Below are 25,327 nucleotides of genomic sequence, written 5' to 3'. Positions count from 1 at the left end.
GCGCATCAATATACGCACCACCCTTATGCTGCTGCATGCGCCTCTCATCATAACACAATAGTCAACCGCACCACACGCGCACATATGCCTCAACATCACCACAACAACAATACCAATATCATAACAAGATATAGCCCGTGGCTCAACAACAATGTGTACAATAACCATAACAATAATATAAGGGTAGGGGGAATACACAACAATAAGAGTGCTTCAAGCAACAAACAAGTTCCAATTTAAGGCATATTAATAGACTAAGGTCTAATCAAGTAAATTACCACAAATACGCCCATGTACACATCTTTCCACGTAATACAAACAATGCAATAAGATCAGTTCGTAAGAAAAAATTCCCCACACAAAGTTAGGCGAGATATTACCTCAAGTAAGCTAAATCAATACTCTAAGAATCCCTTCCCATGCAAATCAAGCTCTCATAATATCATAAATAAATGCCATTGAAGATGATTCCGAATAATAAAGTTCCGATCTTTAAATAAAATTAAAAAGTCAACCCCGTGCCCGCTCCCTGGAACCTGACAAAACATACAAATTTCGAAAACTCATTCTAATTCAAGTCCAAATATGTGTGTTTCATCCAAACCGACCTCAAATCGAACCTCAAATCATCAATTTATGTTTTAGAAATATTTTTACTAAAATCCCCAATTTCTTCAATTTAATTGATCAAACAATAGCTAAATGTAAGGTTGAAATCATGAAATATAAACAAATCCGAGTAAAAAATACTTACCCTAATTCAAATTGTGAAAATTACCCAAATACGAGCTCCAAAACCTTGTGAGAAAAAGTGACTAAATTCCAAAAAGTCAAAAAATGCAGCAGTTGTTCTAGCTCGAATCAGATTCTAGATGACCCAAAACTCTGATTTAATAAGCCCAACATATCCCTTGCAAGATTACACTCAGTATATTGGCTTATGAATCACCCAATTTGGCCTTAAATAAAGGAGATATGATGTTTGGAAGTTTTAAAGGAAGTTTGAAAATTTCAGGGACATAAATAGTATTTTCGTAATTATTTACACCAGAAAAATCAACAACAGAAAAAACTTTATTTAACACCCAAAACCCATTCGCAACTTCTAGGACACAAATCATATATGCATTTGAATCATAAAACACGCTACAAATCTGCTCGCTCGCTCAAAATACCGAAAACATGTCGCCTTACCCGATATTGACTATGGTCAAATTCCAAATCATTAACTAAACTAATCTCTCAACCAATGATCTAAAATACACCCGAGCCCCTCAGGACCCCATCTAATCATACCAACAAGTAAAAATACATTATCCTAACTTATATAAAGGCTCAACCACCCACGTTAATATCACAACAAAGAATCGAGGCTCAAAGCGAATATAATCTCTCTTGAATTTTTAAATCTTCATTCCTTCAAAAGAGTGTTTGAATCACACATTCACACTTTAGATTACTTCCAAATTTTACACGCAAGTTCAATTCAACTATATAGACCTATCTTAAGTCTCATAACACCAATTGTAGTCCAATAATATCTAAGTCAACTGTTGGTCAAACTTATGAACTCTTAAGTTCTTTAAATTTCCAATTTTTGACAAAATAGTGTCGAATTCTTTTTGGAACCTCCCAAACCGAATTCGAACATACGTAGAAGTCTAAAATCATTATACAAATCTATCGGAATCATAGATGCTCGATTTTGAGTCTGTTTATCAAAAAGTCAAGCCTTGGTCAACTCTTCCAACTTAAAGCTTCCAAATCGAGAATCATTCTTCAAAATCAATCTCGAACCACTCAAAAACTAAAATCGATTGTATACACAAGTCATAATACATCATATGAAGCTATCAAAGTCTCAAACCACCAAATGGAACGCTAAAGATAAAAATGACCGATCGGGTCATAACATAATCAATACACATCCACATAGAACCGTCTTTCTTCTTTAAAGAATAGAATTGGAGAACCCAAAAGGTGAAACACTCGGCCTAATGAAACCCTTATCGAGCAACTCCTGAAGTTGTTCCTTTAATTCCTTCAATTCCATTAGTGGCATGCGATATTGTGGAATAGATATGGGATGAGTGCTCGGCCCTAAGTCAATACCAAAATCAATATCCCTATCGTGTGGCATGCCTAGTAGGTTTGTTGGTAACACATCTGGAAACCCTCTCATTACTGGATCTGACTTAATAGTAAGAGTGTCAGAAAGACTTACATTGTAAAACACCCCTTCTCAACCATCAACTGAGCCTTTAGAAAAGACATTACCCTACTAGGAACATGGGCCAATAAACCTCTCCAATCCAACCTCAGCAACCCCGACATAGCCAATGTCACGGTCTTAGCGTGACAATCAATAATAGTGTAATATGGTGAAGACAATTCCCTGCCAAAAAACACATCAAAATCCACCATATTAACTAACGGAAGGTCAACCCTAGCCTCATAGCCCCCAATAGTGACCATAAAAGAACGATAAACAAGGTCCACCGTAATAGAATCCCCAAGGGGTGTAGAAACATAAACATGAGTACCCAAAGAATCACGGGACATACCCAATTATGAAGTAAAATAGGATAATACATATGAATAAGTGGAACCCAAGTCAAATAAAATCGATGCATCTCTATGACAGACTAGAACAATACCTGCAATGATGGCATCTGATGCAACTACCTCAATCCTACTAGGGAAAGCATAATAAACAGGTCTGGCCTCCCCTTTTAGGATGTCTTATACCCGTTTGTCCCCCACCCCTAGCTGGATGTGCCGGTGGCATAGCAACCGGAGCATAAACCATAGCCTGAGTACCCTGCGAAGGTCCACACCTTCGAAGTATGGGACAATCCCTGATCATGTGCCTAGTATAACAACACTCGAAACAACTTGTATGCGGGCGTGACTGCTGGTACTCAATCTAACTAGGGCGGCTAGAATAACCGCCACAGGAACCCCGTGCTTAAGGTGCACTAAAAGATGGTTGTCCAATATGAGTACCCTGGGGTCCTTGACTAGTTGAAGTACTACGAGAAACTTAAAGTGTGGACTAAACTGGTTGATTGACAAATCCTCTTCCATGATAAGTTAAAACCATAGAACAAGAACCACTAAACCATCCAAAGGCTCGAGTCTTCTTAGCCCCCCTATCCCTTCTCTCATGGACACAGATACTCTCCAACCTACTAGCGATCTCCATAATCTGATGGAATGGAGTCTCGGTCTCCAACTCCCGTGCCATCCCAAATCTAATGCTATAATCGAGTCCCTTAATAAATCTGCAGACCCTCTCTCTAACAGTGGAAAACCAAAGCACGGGCATGACGAGATAACTTAGTAAACCTCATAACATACTCAGATACAGTCATAGTCCTCAAGCGCAACTACTCAAACTCGGTGCGGAATGCATCACTGAGGGCCTGTGGAATGAACTCATTCAAGAAGAGATTAGTGCATTGGGAAAAAGTAAGTAGCATTGCACCAGCTGTCCTACTCTCCCCATAAGTCTGCGACCATTTATATGTCAGCACCCTCATCTGGAAAGCAGAAAGGTTGCTCAACTCCACTATGCCTATAGTGCGTAAAATATGGTGACACTCCTCTAGGAAACCTTGTGCATCCTCAGAAGCTCTGCCACTGAAATGTGGAGGGTGATACTTCTGGAACCTCTCTAACATCTTTTGCTTCTCCTCTGACGCAACTAGTCATACCTTGGGCTAAACCGCAATTACAAGCTGCACCAGTATAACACCCGGAGCTTGATCGACATGACCCCGCTGCTCTGTAATATGGGCGGCGGGAGTCTGAGCTCCTTCCCAATCCTGAGAAGTATTTGGTGCAATCAGAATCAACCCTGCCTGAGCCAAGGTACCAAACATGCTAAGAAAGTGCGCGTCGGGTGCCTGCTCCCTAACCAGTGCTACTTGTGGCTCCTTAGTCACGACCCCAGGATGGCTCCTCACTGTAACATGTGCTCTGCCTCTGCCTCTGCCTCTGCATCAGCCTCGGCCTCTAGCAACACTGGTACTGGGGGAAGCATAGTCAGTAACTGAAGCTCGTGTCCTTACCATCTGCAAGAGAATAGAAAGACAAAGGCTCAATTTTCAAAATCAATAAATATGCGTGATAAAGAATGAAAATGTGAAATTTCCTAATAGTTATGTAGCCTCCAAAAGATAAGTACAGACATCTCTATAATGATCAACAACACTTTACTAAACATGTTTATGACTCGTAGAACATATGAACCTAGAGCTCTAATACCAACTTGTCACGAACCAAAGCTCCACCATAAGGGTCATAATGGCACATAGTTCCTAAGATTGGGTAAGCCTATCACATGATAAGATCAAATATAATATAAAAACTTAAATATTAAATAAAAGCTGAAAAATGCCATAACATAACCATAAAGTAAATACAATGTAAAAATCCCAAAACCCGATAATACTGAGTCATATACTATACAAGAAATACACAATGAATCACAAATGTTAAATCACTATTTGGAATACATAAATAGTAATATAGCAACTAAAGAGGGTGACTATGAGGCCTGCGAGCAGAACAACAGATATATCTTAAAGTCTCCAACAACTCAGTACCACTCTCTAATGACCAGCACGCTTTGAGGTACCTAGATCTATACAGAGAATGTGCAGAAGCATAGTATGAGTAAACCACAGCCGGTACCCAATACGTATCAAGACTAACCTCGGTGGAGTAGTGACAAGGTTCAAGTCAAGACACACACGAGTCAATAAACTTGCGTAAGATATCAATATAACACTGACAATAGAAACATAATAGAAGAAAAATCAACCAAGAGTGGGGCATGTGATAACGGGGAGAAATCGACCAACAACTCATAAAAATAAAGTGAAGTCATTTAAGGAAAACAAGGATAAGTTCAAAACATCAACCCATTCCAACACATGAATAACATCAAAACTTACCCTGAAATATGACATAACATCATCAACAAGCCACCTTATGATGGCCGTGTGAGCTTCACAATGAAATATTTTCCCTTATATAGCTACACTATCATAATCCCCCTTATCTCGCCGCATGCGCATAAATAAACACCACCCTTATGTCGTCGCATGCGCATCTTGCCACCCTTATACTCCACACAACAATATCAACCCGCACAACAAGCCCACATGTTCTACAATATCACAAAAATAGCAATATCACAAAGCCACGACAAGATTAGCCCATGGCTCAAAAACAAGATGTAGAATAACATGAAAATAGTATAAAGGTGCGGGGAATAAATAATAAAGCATATTCATATAGCAAACAACCCCAATTCAAGGCCTATTAATAGACTAAGGTCTAATCAGAACACATACCACACATACGCTAGTGTACGCACTTGTCCCCTCATGTACACATCATTTCACAAAGCATAATAAATTCAATTTAAGCCAAATCATTATGAGTAATCTCTCCCACACAAAGTTAGGCAAGATACAACCTTCAAGTAGCTCGAATCTATCCAAGATAACTTAATAATATCAATAAAAGCCAGAGAAAACAAGCCCCAACGATAAATCTAAGATCTTCCTTCATTTAAGCGAAGTAAACCGCGGGCTCGTATCCTGGAACCCCAACAAAACTCACAAATTTCGAACACCCGTTATTATTCGAGTCTAATGTAATGACCAGACCTGTTATTTTGAGCTTTAGCATTCTGTTTAGTAGTTTGAGGTCTTGAGTGATTTCATATTATGTATTATAACTTGCGTGCATGGTCGATTTCGATTTTTGTGTGATTCGGGATTTATTTAGAAGAATTATTCTCATTTTAGAAGCTTAAGTTGAAAATATTGATCGAGGTTTGACCTTTGTGAAAACAATCTCCGAACGGTGTTTTGATTGCTCCAATAGGCGCATAATGTGATTTTAGACTTGTTGTGCCTAGAATTTAATTCGAAGTTCCCTAGGTTGATTTGGATTGTTTTGCTGAAAATTGGCAGTTTCGAATTGGATTGAACTTATTCCAGGTTGTTAATATGCTAGTGCTCCAGTTATCGCAATTATAAGCACTAGCATCGTAATTGTGAATGGGGAAAGGGAGGTTCAGATGTCACAAATGTGATGCCCTTATCGTATTTGCGAAGCCAGTATAGTCTTGGGTCTAGTCACATTTGCGACCAATGTGCTGCTTTTGTGAAGTAGGCTGTCATCGCAATTGCGAAGCCTTTGTTGCAATTGCGACATCTGAGTGGTTTGTCCGGGTTCGCTTTTACAATCCTTGTTCTTCAAATTGCGAGGGTTTGTATTGCGAACCCAAGGTTGCATTTGCAACTTCCGCAGCTAAACAAAAGGGTTGAAACGCGGAACTTAGCTTCATTTTATTATATATTGGAATTCTAGACTCGGTAGGAGGTAATTTTGAGGAGGGATTTTCACATACAACTATCGGGTAAGTGATTTTGATCAGTTTTCAATTATATTACATGATTATATATGAGATTTAACATCTAAATCATGAGATTTGAAGGAAAAAATTAGGGATTTTTGTGTATGTTTTGAAAAATAAAAATATGAGATTTAAGAGTCGGATTTGACTCAGATTTGGAAATAAAACACATATATAGACTCGTAGGGCTATGGGAAGACGAGATCTACCCTTGGACTCAGTATTTCACTGGCGAGCCCGGGATTGACTTTTGTTGACTTTTGGAGAATTGTGTAAAGATCTTAACTTTATTATTTAGAATTGGTTTCTTTTGAATTATTGGATATTATTAAGTGGATTTTGGTTAGATTTTAGCTGAGCATAGGAGAATTTTAGAGAAAAAGAATTTTTAGAGTATTGATTGAGGGCTTTTGAGGTAAGTATCTTTTCTAACTTTGGGGGGGGGGGAACTACCCCGTAGGATTTGGCTTAACTTCACTATTTGAATTACGTGGAAGACGTGTACATAAGGTGACACGTGTCTACATGGCCTTATATGTAAAAATTGACCGGTACTCTTAGGCTTCTTATATGCATTTAAATGAAGTCGTCATATCATGTTATATAAAAAATTTTTTCGAGTTTACTCTTATATTCTTTAATAAAATTTGTCATTATATGTTACCTCTTTCATTGTTTAGTTACTCTTATTTGTTATTACATGTTACCTCTTTCGATGTTGAGTTTATTCTTCTGTTTCATTGTATTATTGTAATTCTTGTGTTGATTTACTTTCCGCGCTCTTGTGTTATTGTTGTTGTTTTTGTACTCATTGTTGTTGAACCGTAGACTATGTATTATTATGGTATTAGTATTATTGTTATGGAAATATTGTGGAACATGGGCACAAGTGGTATGGCTGGTTATGTTGTGTTGTTGTGTTTTATGTCATATGTGGGCTTGTTGAGAGGATTTTTAGGGTGTTTGCACAAGATTCTATCGTGCTATTGTTATTATTGATATACACAATTGGCGAGACAATGCAAGCTATATACATATGTTGGGCTTACGCATGTGGTGAGATACGGTGGGATAATTATTGATGCGCATGTGGCGAGATGATGCGGGCATTTATATAATTGTTGCGTATGCAAACGAGACAGGGGAGGCTATGTCTGAGTGATTTGTGGTGGCCTGGGGGAATATTATTGATGATATTCATGTAATGGTGTGATGTTCCTTGTGTGTGTCATGCATATTACGTGACTTGCGATGTTTTTTCAACTGTGCTACTCGATGTCTCTGATAATACTTGCTGACTTGGGTTGTGATAGTACACTTGCACATGCATACACTTTAATATATCATTTATAAGTTAAGGAGTATTAAACTTGATATTCTTTGCTCATGCACATGTATTCTTATATATCTGCTTTCTCTGTGATATAGTTGGATTGTTAGCTTGTGATCATGCCAGGAATATTGGGATACTAAGCCTATGATCATGCCCTGCATATTGGGATATTGAGCATGTATTTATTCTAGGCGGATTGTGATATTTGCATGTGACGATACCGGGCAAATTATGATAGTGAGCATGTGACCATTCCGGGAGGATTGTGATAGTGGCATGTGAGTTGTCCGTGCGGTTGTGATTGATAATGTGGGTACGAGGTGCCATGTGTATATGATTCTTCCCATGTTTAGCTTTCTGTTGATATTCGTTCTGTTGTAACTTTATATAATTACTTTGCACAGGTTATTATGTCTAGTAGGTGTCTTGACTTGTACCTTGTCACTAATCCACCTAGGTTAGTCCTGATACTTAATGGGTACCGATTGTGGTGTACTCATACTACACTTCTATATATTTTTCTGCAGTTCTAGAAACATCTGAGTATGCTGGTCATTAGCTAGCTGCTGCATATTTGCTAAGGAGATTTGAAAGTATACATGTCATTATGTTTGCAGGCCTTGGAGTTACCTTCTGGATATTTACTTTATTATTGTTTGATTCTTTTCCAAATAGTGATGTATTTGATATTCTTAGTTGCTCTTAGAAGAGGTTATGACTCTGTATTATAAGTTTGGGGAAATGTATAGCTATTGATCGTTGTTAGCGATGTATGTCATTACTGGTTTTTATTTAATATTTGAATAGTTTAAATCTGTTAATAACCCAGTATGTGTTAGGCTTACATAGTCCTAGGTAATAGGTGCCATCAGGATCCTTAAGGTGGGATTTTAGGTCGTGACATCCAAATATATGTGTTTCATCCAAATTTGAACTCAAATCGACCCTCAAATCATCAATTTTTACTTTAGAAAAGTTTATTCTAAAATCCCAAAATTCTTCACTTAGATTCACCAATCAAACATTAAAATCAAGTTTGGAATCATGAATAATAAATAAATCCAGGTAAAAAATACTTAACCCAGACTAAATCGTGAAAATCCATTGCGAAATCACCCAAATCCGAGCTTTATATCTCAAAATATGATAAAATAACCAAAACCTAGAAATAGAGTACTTAAATGATCTGCATGGGCATACATATCGCATTCACGGGACCTATGTCGCGATCGCGAAGACAAAACCCACGCTTAGCTGCTGACCCTTCTACGCGAACGCGAGCCCTCCCTCTGGAACACGATGCTCAAACCTGTTGGGCCTACACGAGCGCGAAGAATAAACACATGCCATCCGCCCAACCGCCCTTCCTCTACGCGAGCGTGACCAATTCTACTGGAATGCTAAGGCCACTGATTCTCAAGCTCCGCAAACGCTACCTCTCCTACGCAAATATGAAGAACAAACCTCGCTTGACCACAAAATGCTCTCTGCGAATGCGACTACCTTGCCGTGATCGTGATGAAGAAAACTAGACATCAGCAAATCATCAGTCCAAAACAAGGAAAAAAGGTCTGAAACCCATTTGACACTCACCCAAGGCCCCCGGAACCCTATCCAATCACATTAGCCAATACCAAAATATAATCAAATACACATACATGAAGCTTCAAAAGGAAAAATGGGCTCGAATACACAAAATGAGCGGTCCGGTCTTTACACTAAGACAATAGATTTCATCAACTAATTATTACTTCGCCAATATATACTATTATTGTCGAATTTACCAGGCTTATTGACCCACAAAAGAATCTTACTTTTTAATAAATTAAAATAATAAATAATATATATTACTAATAATAATTATATCAAAATTAAGATTATGTATATATATATATATAACGGAGTAGAGAATTCTTTTATTAAGTCAATATAAAATATTTATTTCTACATAGTCCATTCAATACATACAAACTATTCTATCACAAGAAATCGGCATTAAACCATTCACATAATTAAAATAATTATATTTAATCTTGTGCAACAACTATTCCAATGGATTGTCAAATTCCATCATTAAATTGTGAAAATGACTATATGCCTTATAATAATTGATGATTTAAATTTATGTGTATAAGTTAATACTCTATTCACTGATTTAACTAAATACTACGTTAGCCAATGATACACAAACGAATATATGATCTATTTGAAATAAAGTTCATTAATTTGAATGAGTGAGTAAATAATTATTTCACAGAGAATATTATAAGAAAACACATCGTTTAAAAAAAATTGTTTAACCTAAATAATGTTAACCTCTATTTTCACACGATATATTAAAACATCAGTGGATCGGAGTAGTGGAATAGGAAAATACTTAATCACAATTACAAGTGGAAGATTGGCTTAATTCAAGAAATGTTTGTTCAGTAAATGTCATTGGAACATTTATTGAGGGTGGGGAAAGAAGGGAAATTTTGGTTTAAAACCTAAGGACAAAGAATTCAATCTTGTTTACCTATTGTAGCATAACTAATCCGCCAATTTTGGGGAAAATTGCTCTTGGTTTGTGGAGAGGCCAAGTTTGCCATAAAACTCTATGCAAAGCCAACCTTGCATAATCTATACCGCCTCTTGCAAGTGACATGAAAATCTACACAAGTTGTGTGCAAGTATGACCGTACTCTAATGTAAGTTAGTAAGCTAAGGGAAACAAGTTGGGTAAAATCAGGAGAGCCTTTTCTTCCTAGCTAGGGACTGCTGGCACTTCCAAGTTGAATTACTTTCTTTTTAACTTTTCAAATGGTGTACTTCGCTCAAGTCAAACTAGCTAATACTAATGGAGATTAATTTTTACAGCTTCAAATAAATTTAACAAAAAAAAGTACAGGTGCACTAAGCTCCCGCTATACGTCGGGTAAATCTAACAACAATTTTAAATGTTGCTTCCATGATATTGTCCTTTCTTACCATGAAAATTTAATAGTTAAATAACAACAATTAATAAACAAACACAAGCAATTCAACAGTCGTTTGAGAAATGATAATTTTTCCCTCGTCCTATTGGTCAGGAGTTTCGTTTGCTGAAATTAACTTAAGGAATAATATTTGGTTAACACAAGAATGTTCGAATAATGCATGCATGTTGTGTTGGAAACGAAAAGCATATTTGCGTTTGCATTCTCTATAGAAGCAATATTGTAGCAAGAATATGATTTTTTTTCCTTTTGTTTTGGCTCTCTAAAGTACCTTTTAAAGAGTGAAATCCCACCAAAATTAAAGTTTTAGACAATTTATCGGGTGATTAAAAGGAAAAAATAAGAATTTTCTTTCTAGACTGTAATAGATGCCCACTTCTGATAGATGGTCCTAAAAAATGATTAATAAACGGTCCTATACTGACTTTTAGTGGGCGTTTGTACATAAGAATTGTAATTTTGGAAAAAATGAAAAACAAAAGTTTAAGTTAAAAAGGTATTTGAAATTTAGAGGTGTGTTTGGACATGAAAATAATTGGGAGCTGTTTTTGAATTTTTTATGAGTGATTTAAAGTGAATTTTAATAAAATAACTTCTTGGAGTTTTTAAACTTTCCAAAATGCAACTTCAAATGAAATTTAAAAATTTCTTTGACAATTTCGAAAAAAATAAAAAAAATTCGAAAAAAAGTAAAAAATCTCTTATGGCCAAACGGGCCATTAACTGATGGACCCAACTTTTCCCGCTATACAAGGAAAAATGGCTTCCGTCTAACAATTTGCATGACTTGAAATAAGGAGGTTTTCGTCATTGTTCACAGAAATATGTTAGAAATTAAACTATTTTTGGTAGCAAAGAATCATAACGTATTACATACCGATCCCTTATTTTGAGTATTTGTGCTTTGTATTAGTCAAAATCTGATTGTCACGACCGTGCTGACCGACATTCCGTCTAAGTAACCTGGCAGCGACAGATAATATAATATAGTGCACTCCATGTCTACTTCCTGACGGCCGACGAGTTAGTAAAAGCAGCGTCTGAAAGCACGATCAAGACACATTAGTGGCAAGGAGATGTCGAGCCAAGCAAAGGGTAAGGATGCCCTGACTATATATAGCCAGGGAAAGCTCTCAACTGGGGAGCTTCTCCGATTTCTAAAAAGGAAGACAAAATAGCTCCCTTCTTGTATTCTAGAAAAAGAGGAAATGACCTCGAAGAAAATATGTAAATCTGCTCCCTCATCGATCGATGAGAAAGACAATGTCGAATCTTAATAAGATCAATCATATCTCTTTCATCCCATATGCAATCATTGTTGTTAACTTTTTGATCTGGAATTAATTATGTTTGACTAAGATTTACCCCTTCATCTTTGATTGATTTGTTCAAAAAGGTTTTAATATCTTTTGAGTCAAACATGCTTTAAATTGTGTTTTAAATGTATTTCTAAGTTGATATAACTATTTATGACATGTAAGTATGATTTTGATAGAGATCCGAGGGGTGCAAGCATGTTTTTGAACAAACACAAAAATCTAGTGCATGCAGAATACAGATGAACTCTAATTATGATTGCGACCTACTAGGTGCTTGCCCAGGTCCGCTATCGCAACTTCTAAAAAGCTAGGGCTACGTGATTGGATCTGTTGAGCAGAGATTCAATCATTTGGACTAAGGTAATGATTTTCATCATTTATTTGACTTATATACATTATTAAATAATGATTTTTACAGATTAAAAATGCAACCGTAGACAAGAGTCATAAACTCCAAAGTTAGAAAATCATGGATTGGTGGAATTTTAGGACTCAACTAATTATATATTTGGATTCACTGAATTTTAGGTAATCTTAAAATGTATTGTATCCGAGGATTTGACTCCATTGCCCAAAGATTAACTCTTGTGTTGAATTTTAGTTTGAGAAATGTTTATGTTTAGTGATGATTCGAATAAAATATTTAAACCCGTTAAGTATTCTTTAGCATGGATTGGAGATGTTTGATGAGAATTGAGCATAGAAATGAGGAATAGAAGTTGTAAGTCTATATTAGCATTTAGGTAAGGGGAGACTTGACATTTAAAGGTGTTTTCCCTAAGATAAGCGTGCTAAGAAGCTGTTAGCCATATGTTTTTTTGGCGAGACATACATATGAGAGAACAAGCAAACACATGACCACCACCATTGTGCTCTATGTTTTTGACAGTGTTAGTGCTATATTATGAGTAATACGCATGTTGTTATACATGTTCTCAATGCACGTATATGGTGCATATGTACATGTCTAGTTCAGTTAGTATAGAGATATTCATTTGCATACTTTGTGAAAGTACAAGAGGATGTGAATGGTAGCAAATTTAAAATCTTGGTCGGCTAAGTGTGAGTTTAGTAGACTAGTTTTGCACAGTAAACAATTTCAGTGAGAATGAAATAAACCGATAGAAAAGTAAAGAAGGCGCAACAATTTTTATATTGGTTCAGTGCCGGTGTGGTACCTACGTCCATTTCTCTTGGGTCACAAGGCTTCTCTTAGATCTTTGATAAAGTATTACAAAAGTGATGGTTTTAGTTCGTTCACCATCAACGATATTCAGGAGAGGGCACAATTGACACTCCACCTTAGTATACAGTTTTAGATAAGAAATATGGCGCAAATAAACATTTAAATTAGACAGTTTAATTAGTTGCATTTATAAATTAATTCTTAAAATCACCTAGTTGTGTATGATCGGCTTCATGAGTCACTTATCCAGCATATCCCGATAGTATGCATGGTAGTACAAATGTGTCACGATCCAAAATCCCACCTATGATCGTGAGGGCACCTAAATTCCATTGCTAGGTAAGCTAACATACAAATATAGATCAAACTAATATATTATAAATGAGATAGAATAAGTAAGTGGAACAAGTCTTTCAACAACAGTAAATACATAAATACTATAGCAACAAATCCCCCAAAATCTAGTAATACGGAGTCATCAGCTCTAAAATACTATAGAATGGAATCTCTCAATAATATAAACACTTTCTGAAAGGTAAATAAAAGTATGAAATTAGGAAGAAGACGATTCCAAGGGTCTGCGAGTGCTCATGCTGCACTACCTCGAGTCTCCTCTGTCAGCTGCTAGGCACTCTCCTGAGGTCCACTACTGCTAACATCCAAATCTGCAAAAATATGCAGAAGTATAGTATAAGTACGTGTTAATATGTACTCAGTAAGTATCAAGACTAACCTCGGTGAAGTAGTGACAAGGTTCAAGTCATGTGATATGTACTAATCAAATAAAGTTGTACAGTTCATAGATATACATAGCAAGACTATGAAGTGAGATACAATATCGCCAAAGATATAGCAAGAGATATCAAATCAATATAGATAGTTCTATCTCGTCTAACAAATCCAAAGTATACAATAGAGGCATCAAATAGTAGGTTAGAATACAATAAAGAAAACATATAGTGTGCATGATATAGTATAATGGATTTACTTGCATGGTCAAACCTTGCACATTTATGATCCAAACACATCATATCGAATTCCACATAAGAATCAACCAGAAATATACCAATCCAATCCAAGTGGGTGAAAATCGAACTCGAGTCAAGAACACTTACCCAATCCAAGTGGGTGAAAATTGCCTCAATTCGAGCTCCCAAACTCAAAATATGATAAAATGATCTCAAAGTCCCAAAAATAACAACTTATATGTGGTGACTAGTTGTACCCTACGTGATCGCGGTAGTACTTACAATCGTGAAGGTCAATATGCCCCCAACTCCAGCTGTGCTTCGCGAACGTGAAGACTCCTATGCGAATGCGAAATTTTTCACACTGACCGGGCCTTCGCGAATGCGGCGCTCCCCATGCAGACGCGATAGCCAAAAACTTGCCTGATAAACAAGGCTTTGCAAACGTGAATTCTGCATCGCGAACACGATCAACAAATTACATGGAATCCAAAACAATATTCGCGAAAACGACTTTATAGTCGTGAGGGCAATGCACTAAACCCCCAGTGACCAAATTACTCAGTGTGAATGCATCCCTTTGACTGCGAACGTGAAGGACATCAGAACACTAGCACATCAGCCATCTAAAAGTGGTTCAAAATGATTTGAAACTACCTCATAACTCACCTGAGCCCCTTGGGATCCAAAGATATCATGACAACAAATCCAAAACATTATCCAAACTTATCAAAATGTGAAAAACACCCCAAATTACATCAAATCCATGAATCATCGACCAAGATCAATCTCTTAAGTTCATCAACTTTCGATTTCAAACTAAAAATCTGATTCAAGCCTAACCAATACAGAATCCAAGTGCACAAATCCTAAAGGATAAAATGGACCTTTTTAAATTCCCGTACCAACAATCTGACCCCGATAGACTCAAAGTCAATTTCCTAACAAACTTATTAACCATCCAATTTTTCAAATTGCCAACTTTCTACAAATTGAGCTAAAACCTTCAAGGAACAACCAAATTCAAATTCGAAATTATACCCAAGTCCAAAATCATCATACGGACCTATTGAAAAAATCAAGTATCAATTTTGGGGTCATTTACTCAAGAATCAAACCTTGATCAACTCTTCCAACTTGAAGCTTTCAAATTGAGAATCATTCTATCAAATAAATTCGGAACTGTGCGAACATCAAAATCAACCATATAAGCAAGTCATAATACATCATATGAAGTTGCTCAAGGTTTCAAAACTACTAAACGAAATGCTAAAGCTCAAAATAATCGGTCAGATCGTTACAACTCCCGTCCTTGCAAGTTATAAAACATCAAATGAACCTACGAGAGTCTCAAATAGGGAAATGAGATTTTAGATGCCATAACAACTGGTTGGATCGATACAACCAGGAAATCCATATATGGCGCCTAACTTTCCTAGGCTATCCGAAGTGAATCTTACGTAAAGCAAATTTTACAATACACTCCTTTTTATGTTCAAACGCTAGCAATCTGTGATTTGTTACAATAAAAGAGAAAAACAAAGACTTGTCCTTCTCAAGTGTTGGCCCAAGTGAAGTTTGTTTTAATGATTGACAAAGGAACTCAAGCATGAACCATGTTCATACACAGTTGTCACGACCGGAAATTCCCACCCTCGGGAGTCGTGATGGCGCCTACTCGTAGAAGCTAGGCAAGCCACGAACTTAAAAATCTTTAACTCTTATGTTTTAATCTTTTTTTACAACTTATATTAACAAGTGATAAACATCTAAATGACAGTGGAATATGAGATTTAAGCAGAAGTCTTAAACAAATATATAACCAAAATGTTTCAAAAGTCAACACATTCCTCTACCTAGAAACTGGTGTCACAATATCCACGGACTACTAAGAGTACTACATACAATAGTTTGAAGGAAAAATAACACTGTTTGTCTCGGATACATTAGATAACAGAACATAATAAAATATAGAGGAGACGTCGGGCCTGCGGACACCTGCAAGGCTACCTCGGTGTCTCGGTGGACTGAAGGCTGGCTCCCCTACTGCTGATGATCAAGTGCCGCTCCAATATCTGCACAGAGTGTAGTATCAGCACAACTGACCCCATGTGCTGGTAAGTGTCTAGCCTAACCCCGGCGAGGTAGTGACAAGATTAGGACCAGACTCCAGATAAACCTGTGCAGTTATATAATATATGACAGAAAATAAATAGGAATGAGCAGTTTAAAATGGGAGGGGGTACATCCTTCGAGGAAACATATCAAGACCAACAGAAACTTAATAAAATATGAAAGGATAGCTCAATATCTACAACGATACAATAACAATACTGTTGCGGCGTGCAACCCGATCCCTTGTTATTTAACATCGTTGCGGCGTGCAACCAGATCCACAAACATATAGATGTTGTGGCATGCAACCCGATCCAATATAATATCTGTTGCGGCATGAAACCCAATCCAATATAGTATCTATTACGGCGTGCAACCCGATCCAATATAATATCTGTTGCAGCACGCAACCCGATCGAATATATTATCTGTTGCGGCGTGTAACCCGATCCGATATAATATCTATTGCGGCGCGCAACCCGTTCCAACTATATAGTTACCAATAATCATAATTAAACGTCCCGGCAAGGAATCAACAATAGACAACACTATCCCGACAAGGGAACTCATAAGTACAAGTATATACGTCGCGAAAAGGGAGAATCAGCTATAACCAATCTTAACTCAACTCCTACTCGTCTCAAATACCACCATTTCTCAATCATAAGTAGATTCCACGATAAACAAACTATGTCTTTGCTCAATATCAAGGATTTACTCACTATTTCAACCATAGTAACATTCAAGAATACAACAAGTATCAATTTAAGACTCACGGTCATGCTTGACACCAACGTATAGATACTCGTTACCATGCCTATACGTCGTACTCAACAAGAAGCAAATAGCAAATAGGACGCCACTCCTAATCCCTCCAGCTAAGGATAGACCGGACACTTACCTCGATGTCACGAACGCAATTCAAGCCTCAACTATCGCTTTACCTCTTGATTCCACCACCAACTCGCTCGTATCTAGCCACAAGTTACTTAATTATATTAATAAATTCTTAATGAATCAATTTGAATGCATGAAAATGTATTTTCAAAAGTTTTACCCAACAGTCAAAATCACCCTCGGGCCCACATGGTCAAATCCTGAGGTTCGAACCAAAACCCGATCACCCATTCCCCCACGAACTCAAATATATAATTTTTTTTGAAATCGGACCCCAAATCGAGGTCCAAATCCCCAATTTGAAAAACCTAGGTTCTACCCAAAACACCCAATTTCCCCCATGAAAATCATTGATTTTAAGTTGAAATCATGTTAAAAGATGTTAATGGTTGAAGAAAACTAGTTAAAAATGACTTACAATTGATTTGGAGAAGAAAGGTTGCTTGAAAAATCGCCTCTTATGTTTTTAGGGTCTTAAAAATTAAAAAATAACTGAAAATTCCGTCTAAATATACTGCCCTCAGATGCCCTGTGCAGACCGCACAAAACCAACCGCGGCCGCACAGGCTTCCCGTGTTCTGCAGTGACAGGTCTTAATATTTTAGCCATAACTTTCTCTACAGATGTCCAAATTGTGAATTCTTTACATTTTTGGAAACTAGATATGAAGGGCTACAACCTTTGTTTTTGAATCATCTCCAAATTCCTTGTATATAAAAAGATATAGGCTTTCGAAATCGGATCTGTGAATCTGTTCTTCACCGCGGACCGCAGAGAATCTAGTGCGGTCGCACAGGCCCCTCCGCGGCCGCGGTCCATATCATGTGGACCGCACTGGCCTGTTCAGAGGTCCTCCACCCCTCTGGGCCTGCAACAGCTCTGTTTTTAGGCCTAAGACACCCCGGAACCTACCCGAAACTCACCTGAGCCCTCAGAACTCCAAACCAAGTGTACACAAAACTTCAAAAACATCTTACGGATTTATTCGTGTAATCAAATTATCAAAATAATATCATGAACATCAAATTAAATCTCAAGATCAATGAAATTTTCACAAAACTTCTTTAAACATCAATTATTTTGCAATTTAAGTCCGAATCACGTCAAATGACATCCATTATTCACCAAATTCCACAGAACCGTCTTAAGTCATATATAAGACCTATACCGGACACCGGAACCAAAATAAGGGTCCAATACCATCATGTTCTAATCAAATTTTATTTAAAATTTCCTTGAACAATTTCAGAAAATAATTTTCTTTAAAAATTAATTTCTCGGGCTTGGGACCTCGGAATTCGATTCCGGGCATACACCCAAGTCCCATATTTTCTTACGGACCCTCCGGGATCGTCAAATCACTGGTCCGGGTCCGTTTACCCAAAACATTGACCGAAGTCAAATTAACTCATTTTATAACCAAATTTTATCATTTGTCACAAAATTTCATATTTAAGCTTTCCGGCTATGCGCCGGGACTGCGCATGCAAATCGAGGTGACTCTAAATGAGGTTTTCAAGGCCTCAGAACACAGAATTTCATTTTTAAACAAGTGATGACCTTTTGGGTCCTCATATTCACCATCTCTAAAACAAATGTTCGTCCTCGAACGGACAGAAGAATGAAGGACCTGAGTCGGGGAAAAGATGGGGATAACGGCTCCGTATATCGGGCTAGAACTCCCAGGTCGATGCCTCAAGAGGCTGACCTCTCCACTGAACACGAACAGAAGGAAAACTCTTCGACCTCAATTGGCAAACCTATCAGTCTAGAATAGCCACCGGCTCCTCCTCGTAAGACAAGTCCTTGTCCAACTGGACAGTGCTGAAATCTAACACGTGGGATGGATCACCGTGATATTTCCGAAGCATGGACACATGGACCACTGGATGCACGACTGATAAGCTCGGCAGCAATGCAAGTCTATAAGCCACCTCTCCCACTCTATCCAGAATCTCAAACGGGCCAATGAATCTAGGGCTAAGCTTACCCTTCTTCCCAAATCTCATCACGCCCTTCATAGGTGACACTCGGAGCAATACCCGCTCACCGACCATAAAAGCCACATCTCGAACCTTGCGGTCTGCATAACTCTTTTGCCGGGACTAAGCTATACGAAGCCTATCCTGAATAATCCTGACCTTATCCAAGGCCTCTAAACCAGTTCCGTACCCAACAACCGAGCCTCTCCTGGCTCAAACCATCCAACCAGAGACCGACACCATCTACCATATATCGCCTCATAAGGAGCCATCTAGATACTCGACTGATAGCTGTTGTTTTAGGTAAACTCTGCTAAAGGCAAAAACTGATCTCACGAGCCTCCAAAGTAAATGACACAAGCTCGAAGCATATCCTCCAAAATCTGAATAGTCCGCTCGGACTACCCGTCCGTTTGAGGATGAAATGATGTGCTCAACTCAACCTGCGTACCCAACCCTCGCTGAACTGCTCTCCAAAAATGCAAGGTAAACTGCGTACCTCGGTCCAAAATGATAGACACAGGCATACCATGAAGACGAACAATCTCCCGGATATAGATCTCAGCTAACCTCTCAGATGAATAGGAGACTGCCACAGGAATGAAATGCGCTGACTTGGTCAGCCTATCAACAATGACCCATACTGCGTCGAACTTCTTCCGAGTCTGCGGGAGTCCAGTAACGAAGTCCATAGTGATCCGCTCCCACTTCCACTCGGAAAGCTCAATCCTCTGAAATAACCTACCAGGCCTCTAATGCTCGTACTTGACCTGCTGACAATTCAAACAACGAGCCACATATGCTACGATATCCTTCTTCATTCTCCGCCACCAATAATGCTGCCACAAATCCTGATACATCTTTGCCGCACCCGGATGAGTAGAGTACCGGGAGCTATGGGCCTTCTCTAAAATCAACTCCCGAAGCCCATCCACATTTGGCACACACACTCGACGTTGCAATCTCAAAACTCCATCATCATCTAGGGTAACCTACTTGGCACCTCCGTGCTGCACCGTGTCTCTAAGGACACACAAATGGGGATCATCATACTGCCAATCACGAATACGCTCCAATAAAGAAGAACGAGCGACCGTTCAAGCTAATACCCGACTAGGCTCAGAAATATCCAACCTCAGAAACCGATTGGCCAAGGCCTGAACATCTAAAGTAAGCGGCCTCTCACCGACCGGAATATAAGCAAGACTACCCATACTGGCTGACTTCCTACTCAAGGCATCGGCCACCACATTGGCCTTTCTCGGATGATATAAGATGGTGATATCATAATATTTTAACAACTCCAACCACCTCCTCTGCCTCAAATTCAACTCCTTTTGTTTGAACAAATACTGAATACTTTTGTTATCTGTGAACACCTCACATGTCACGCCCTACAGATAATGCCTCCAAATCTTCAACACGTGAACAATGGCTGCCAACTCCAAATCATGAACCGGATAGTTCTTCTCATGAATCTTCAACTGCCGCGAAGCATAGGCTATGACCTTGCCATCCTGCATCAACACTGCACCAAGTCCAATGCGAGATGCATCACAATAGACTGTATAAGGCCCTGAACCAGTGGGCAAAACCAACACTGGTGCCGTAGTCAGACTATCTTGAGCTTATGAAAGCTCGCCTCACACTCATTCGACCATCTGAACTATGCACCCTTCTGGGTCAACCTGGTCATCGGGGCTGCAATGGATGAAAACCTCTCCACGAACCGACGATAGTAGCCTGCCAACCCCAAGAAACTTCGAATATCTATAGTTGATGCTGGTCTGGGCCAGTTCTTGACTGCCTCAATCTTCTTCGAATCAACCTGAATACCCTCTGCTGATACAACATGACCCAGAAATGCATCTGAACTCAACCAGAACTCACACTTCAAGAACTTAGCATATAACTAACTATCCCTCAGAGTCCGAAGAACCACTTTGAGATGCTGCTCGTGATCCTCCTAACTGCGGGAATATATCAAAATATCATCAATGAAGACTATCACAAATGAGTCCAAATAAGTCCTAAACACTCAGTTCATCAAATCCATAAAATCTATTCGGGCATTTGTCAACCCGAATGACATCACCAAGAACTCATAATGCCTGTACCGAGTGCGTAAAGCTGTCTTAGGGACATCGGATGCCCTAATTCTCAGCTGATGGTAGCCAGATCTTAAATCAATCTTTGAAAATACCTTGGCACTATCACACCTCCTTTTTCCGCCTCCGCCAGGGGCGTAGGGAGTTTTTCCAATTAAAGGACAATCGAAACGGGATTTGTTTATTTATTTCAGAGTCGCCACTTGGGAGATTTAGGGTGTCCCAAGTCACCAATTTAATCACGAATCGAGGAAAATATTCGACTTTCCAAATGAAGTCTGCGAACCAGAAATTCTAAGTAAGGAATTTTGTTGACCCGAGGGAAGGTGTTAGGCACCCCCGAATCCCGTGGTTCTAGCACGGTCGCTTAAACTGTTGTAATGGCTAAAATATCTGATTTTAATACATGTTCAAAAACTATAGTGCAATTTTAACTTTTAACCGCTTTTATTGTTATTATTATTATTTTTACAAGAATGTGAACATTGTTTAAAACATGTCTTTGGATTACGTCACATGAAATGCACCCGCAATCCGGAACACATTTTATTCAATGTTTTGGGATTTGGATTTGGGTCGCAAAAATGCGCACCCGTGTTTAAGAATGTATTATTATTAACATCGTGCCTAAAGCGATTAACGTATTATTATTTATGGGTAAGACCGTGGAATTCACTAAACAGTCCATCCCGAATTCTAAATACTCAATTAAACATTTATTGAGGGCCCCACAATTGGTGCATTTTATTGGGCGAGGCTCATCTCATTTATTTTTAAAAGACAATCCTAAAATGCCTACATTATTTTCTATTAAATCTGTCTCTACAAAATAAAATAAAAAATGTCTTAATTTATTTACATGCTGAAATTAACCAATAATATTTACTCTAAACAATATTTCTACCAAGTTCCTACTAGATGGCCTATTCGTTTGATTTTTGACTCGACGAAGTTACTACACCATTTATTTATTTAGGCAATATATGCAGATAGTTCAACTGTTAAGCTATCGTCGAATGTTCCACTATGTGTATTAAATAGCTACATGATTCTGATTTTTTGCAAGCTAAATAATTTGTACATACAAATAAAAATCAGAATATAATTAAAGCTAATTCAGAATTTCAACTCTTCATTTTTCGTATTCATGCTTCATATTCGGATTACAATAACCAGCTTTTCAGTTGTGTACCTGATATTGGAAGCAAAAGAAAATGAAGATGAGAATCAGCAGCAGTAATAACAGTACAACACAGCAGCAATAGCCCAGCAACAGTAACAACCCAGTAACAGACCGGTGGAGTAGTAATCCCAAAACAAATGCTTCCAACTTTTACGAAACAACAACAATTAATGCTGATTTCAAACAATGAAAGAAAGCAGAATATTTTTTTTGTTTTTTTTATTTGAAGGTTTGAATATTTTTCGGAATTTTTCTCTCTCTTAAATATTCAGCTCTTTTTTTTCTCTGTTTGTGTTTTTCTGTTCTGTCTATTTGTTCTTTTTTTTCTTCAGATTCGTTCCTCTCAGTTATTCTCTTCTTTTGTGTGTTCCAGACTTCCTATATATAATCTCAACCCTTTAATCAATTAAAATCAATCACTTTTTCCTACCAAACTCATTATCTTCCCACTCACCCCCATTACATTAAATAAACATATCATCACCACCCCATTATATTTTGTCCCCCATGCTTCACTAAACAAATACAAGATTCCTCCCCACTAAATTTTGTCTTGTCCCTCCTTTATATTAAACAACTATATCACAACCCACCCCATTACATTTTGTCCCCCATGCTTCACATAAAAAATTACAAAATGTACAATTCCTAAACTACCCCTCCGACCTTATTGCAATTACTAAACTACCCCTGAACGTACTGCAAATTACCAAACTACCCCATCAGCTATAACAAATCAATTAATCAAACTCAACCAAAATATAGCCAATATGACCAATTTCTACATAAATTCAAACAACAAATCTCATGAACATGATTTCTTCAACATTTCAACAACAAATCACATGAACATGATTTCAACAACATTACAACAAACAATTCCTATATTAAACTTTAAACAAGATTATGAGACAAATTCAAGAAATAATCATAAATGGTAAACAAGAAATCAAGCTATACAAATTTCGGATTCAAGAACAAACAAACAAAGTATGAACATGAATGAAATCTATTTTAAACAACAAACATGATGGATTCAAACGATTAAATCAACATATTTCCCTTAACACAACTAAATTCTTTTAGACAAATAACAAGATCGACGAAGAAACAATTATGAACTTAAACTTGAACTTAACAATATTAACAATTTCTAAAAATACATAAACACATGAAACAAATTGAAGAAACAATTAATTAAACTTCAATTTGTATCTCACCAACATTAGACTAACAACTTTTGCCTAAACAATAAAACAAACATGAAATAAACATGAAAAACCACTAATTAAATTTCCATTTGAAATCTGAAAATTAATTCAATCAAAACACATGAACAAACTAAAAATTAATTCAAATGATAGACATGAACAAAGCAAAGCTCGAACATTTATCGACTTTTACTTCGAAAAAATATAAAAACGAAATAAACTCAAAACCAACTAACCGGTTCAAAACAACGACGAAGCACGAAGAAGATGAAGGAGTATGAAGCAGAAAACCTAAAGCATACGCAGCTGGCCAACGCAGCATCAATGCTTGCTCGTCCAAGGCGGACCACGGCAGTGTGGTCGACGGACTGCTTGTACGAGCTGAAACGGCAGTGAAGCAGCAGCGACGGGGAGCTGGAACGGCAGCAGCAGCGACGGGGAGCTGGAGCGGCAGCATCGCGCAGCTGAAGCAAGCCCAAGCAGTAGCAACGACAACCATGGCGGAGGAAGCAGCTGGTCGTCTACTGCTGCTGCGTTCAGCAGCTATGGGAAAAATGGAGCAGCAGCTCGAGCTGGACGCGGACGACGCAGAGGCAGCAAGAAGCAGCTGGGGACGACGCTGGTCATCGAGAAGGAAAAACAAATCGCCATGGGAGCTCAAGCTTTGAGCTTGGCGACGAAGACGGGGTCGTTCGGTGTGTCTATGGGGTGTGTACACGAGTGAAGGAGAAGCTGCCATGGCTGATGCTTGGAGAAGCTGCAAGGGGCAGCCATGGGAGGTTTGGAAGGTTTTGGAGAAGAAGATGGTGAAGGAGAAGAGAGAAAGAGAAAGGGGGGCGGATGGGATTAATTTTTAGGGTTTTCTTCTTCTTTTTTTTTATTTGTTTTGCTTTGTTTTAGGAATGTAAGATAATAGGGGTGTTGGGTTATGGACTGGGTCGACCCAGTTCGAAATGGACTGGGTCGTTTGGGAAGATTGGGCCATTTTTTGGGCTTGTAGCTTGAATTTGAAGAAGAGGCCTAATTCCGATTTTTTGTATTTTTTGCTCTCTTTTCTTCTTTTATTTTTTTAAAACTAAAAAGTACTTAAACTATTATTAAGAACTAAATTAAGTTATAAAAGTGCAAATTAACTCCCAATAATAATTAACGCACAATTAAGTAATAATTAAGCATAGAATTGTATATTTGGACATTAAATGCTAAAAATGCAAACGATGCCTATTTTTGTAATTTTTATTTTTTGTAAAACAAACCTAATTACTAACAATTGTATAATTATATCCTACATGCAAAATGCGACATATTTTTGTATTTTTAATAATTTAACAAATAAACATGCACAGACAAACATACAAATAGTTACACAAAATATCACAAAATATCACAAAAATTGCACACCAAGAAAAATTATTTTATTTTTGAATTTTTTGGGAGTAATTCTCATATAGGGCAAAAATCACGTGCTTACAGCTGCCCCTCTTTGCCCGAAGACACGAAGGGTTTTCGTGCAAAGATAAAGCGAGCGATTTTTGCCCATCCGAGTACTCCGTGTGAAGCATTTTTTGAAAAAGATTTGACCGAACCTTTGCTTCAAAGGTTTCCTACATA

At 37.9% G+C, this 25,327-nt stretch overlaps 1 protein-coding gene across 1 annotated transcript in view; it reads right to left on the bottom strand.

Moving 5' to 3' along the window:
- Nucleotides 1-24,455, bottom strand: part of LOC138873566 (uncharacterized) — a 30,361-nt gene extending 5,906 nt beyond the window's left edge. Inside the window, exon 1 of the mRNA XM_070152039.1 lies at nt 23,953-24,455. Coding sequence (XP_070008140.1) covers nt 23,953-24,455 — 503 coding nt within the window. The remainder of the gene's footprint in view (nt 1-23,952) is intronic.
- Nucleotides 24,456-25,327: the final 872 nt, after the last annotated feature.

This window comes from Nicotiana sylvestris, chromosome 7 (assembly GCF_000393655.2).
Source record: "Nicotiana sylvestris chromosome 7, ASM39365v2, whole genome shotgun sequence".
NCBI lineage: Eukaryota > Viridiplantae > Streptophyta > Magnoliopsida > Solanales > Solanaceae > Nicotiana > Nicotiana sylvestris.
This window is presented reverse-complemented; position numbering and strand designations above follow the sequence as displayed.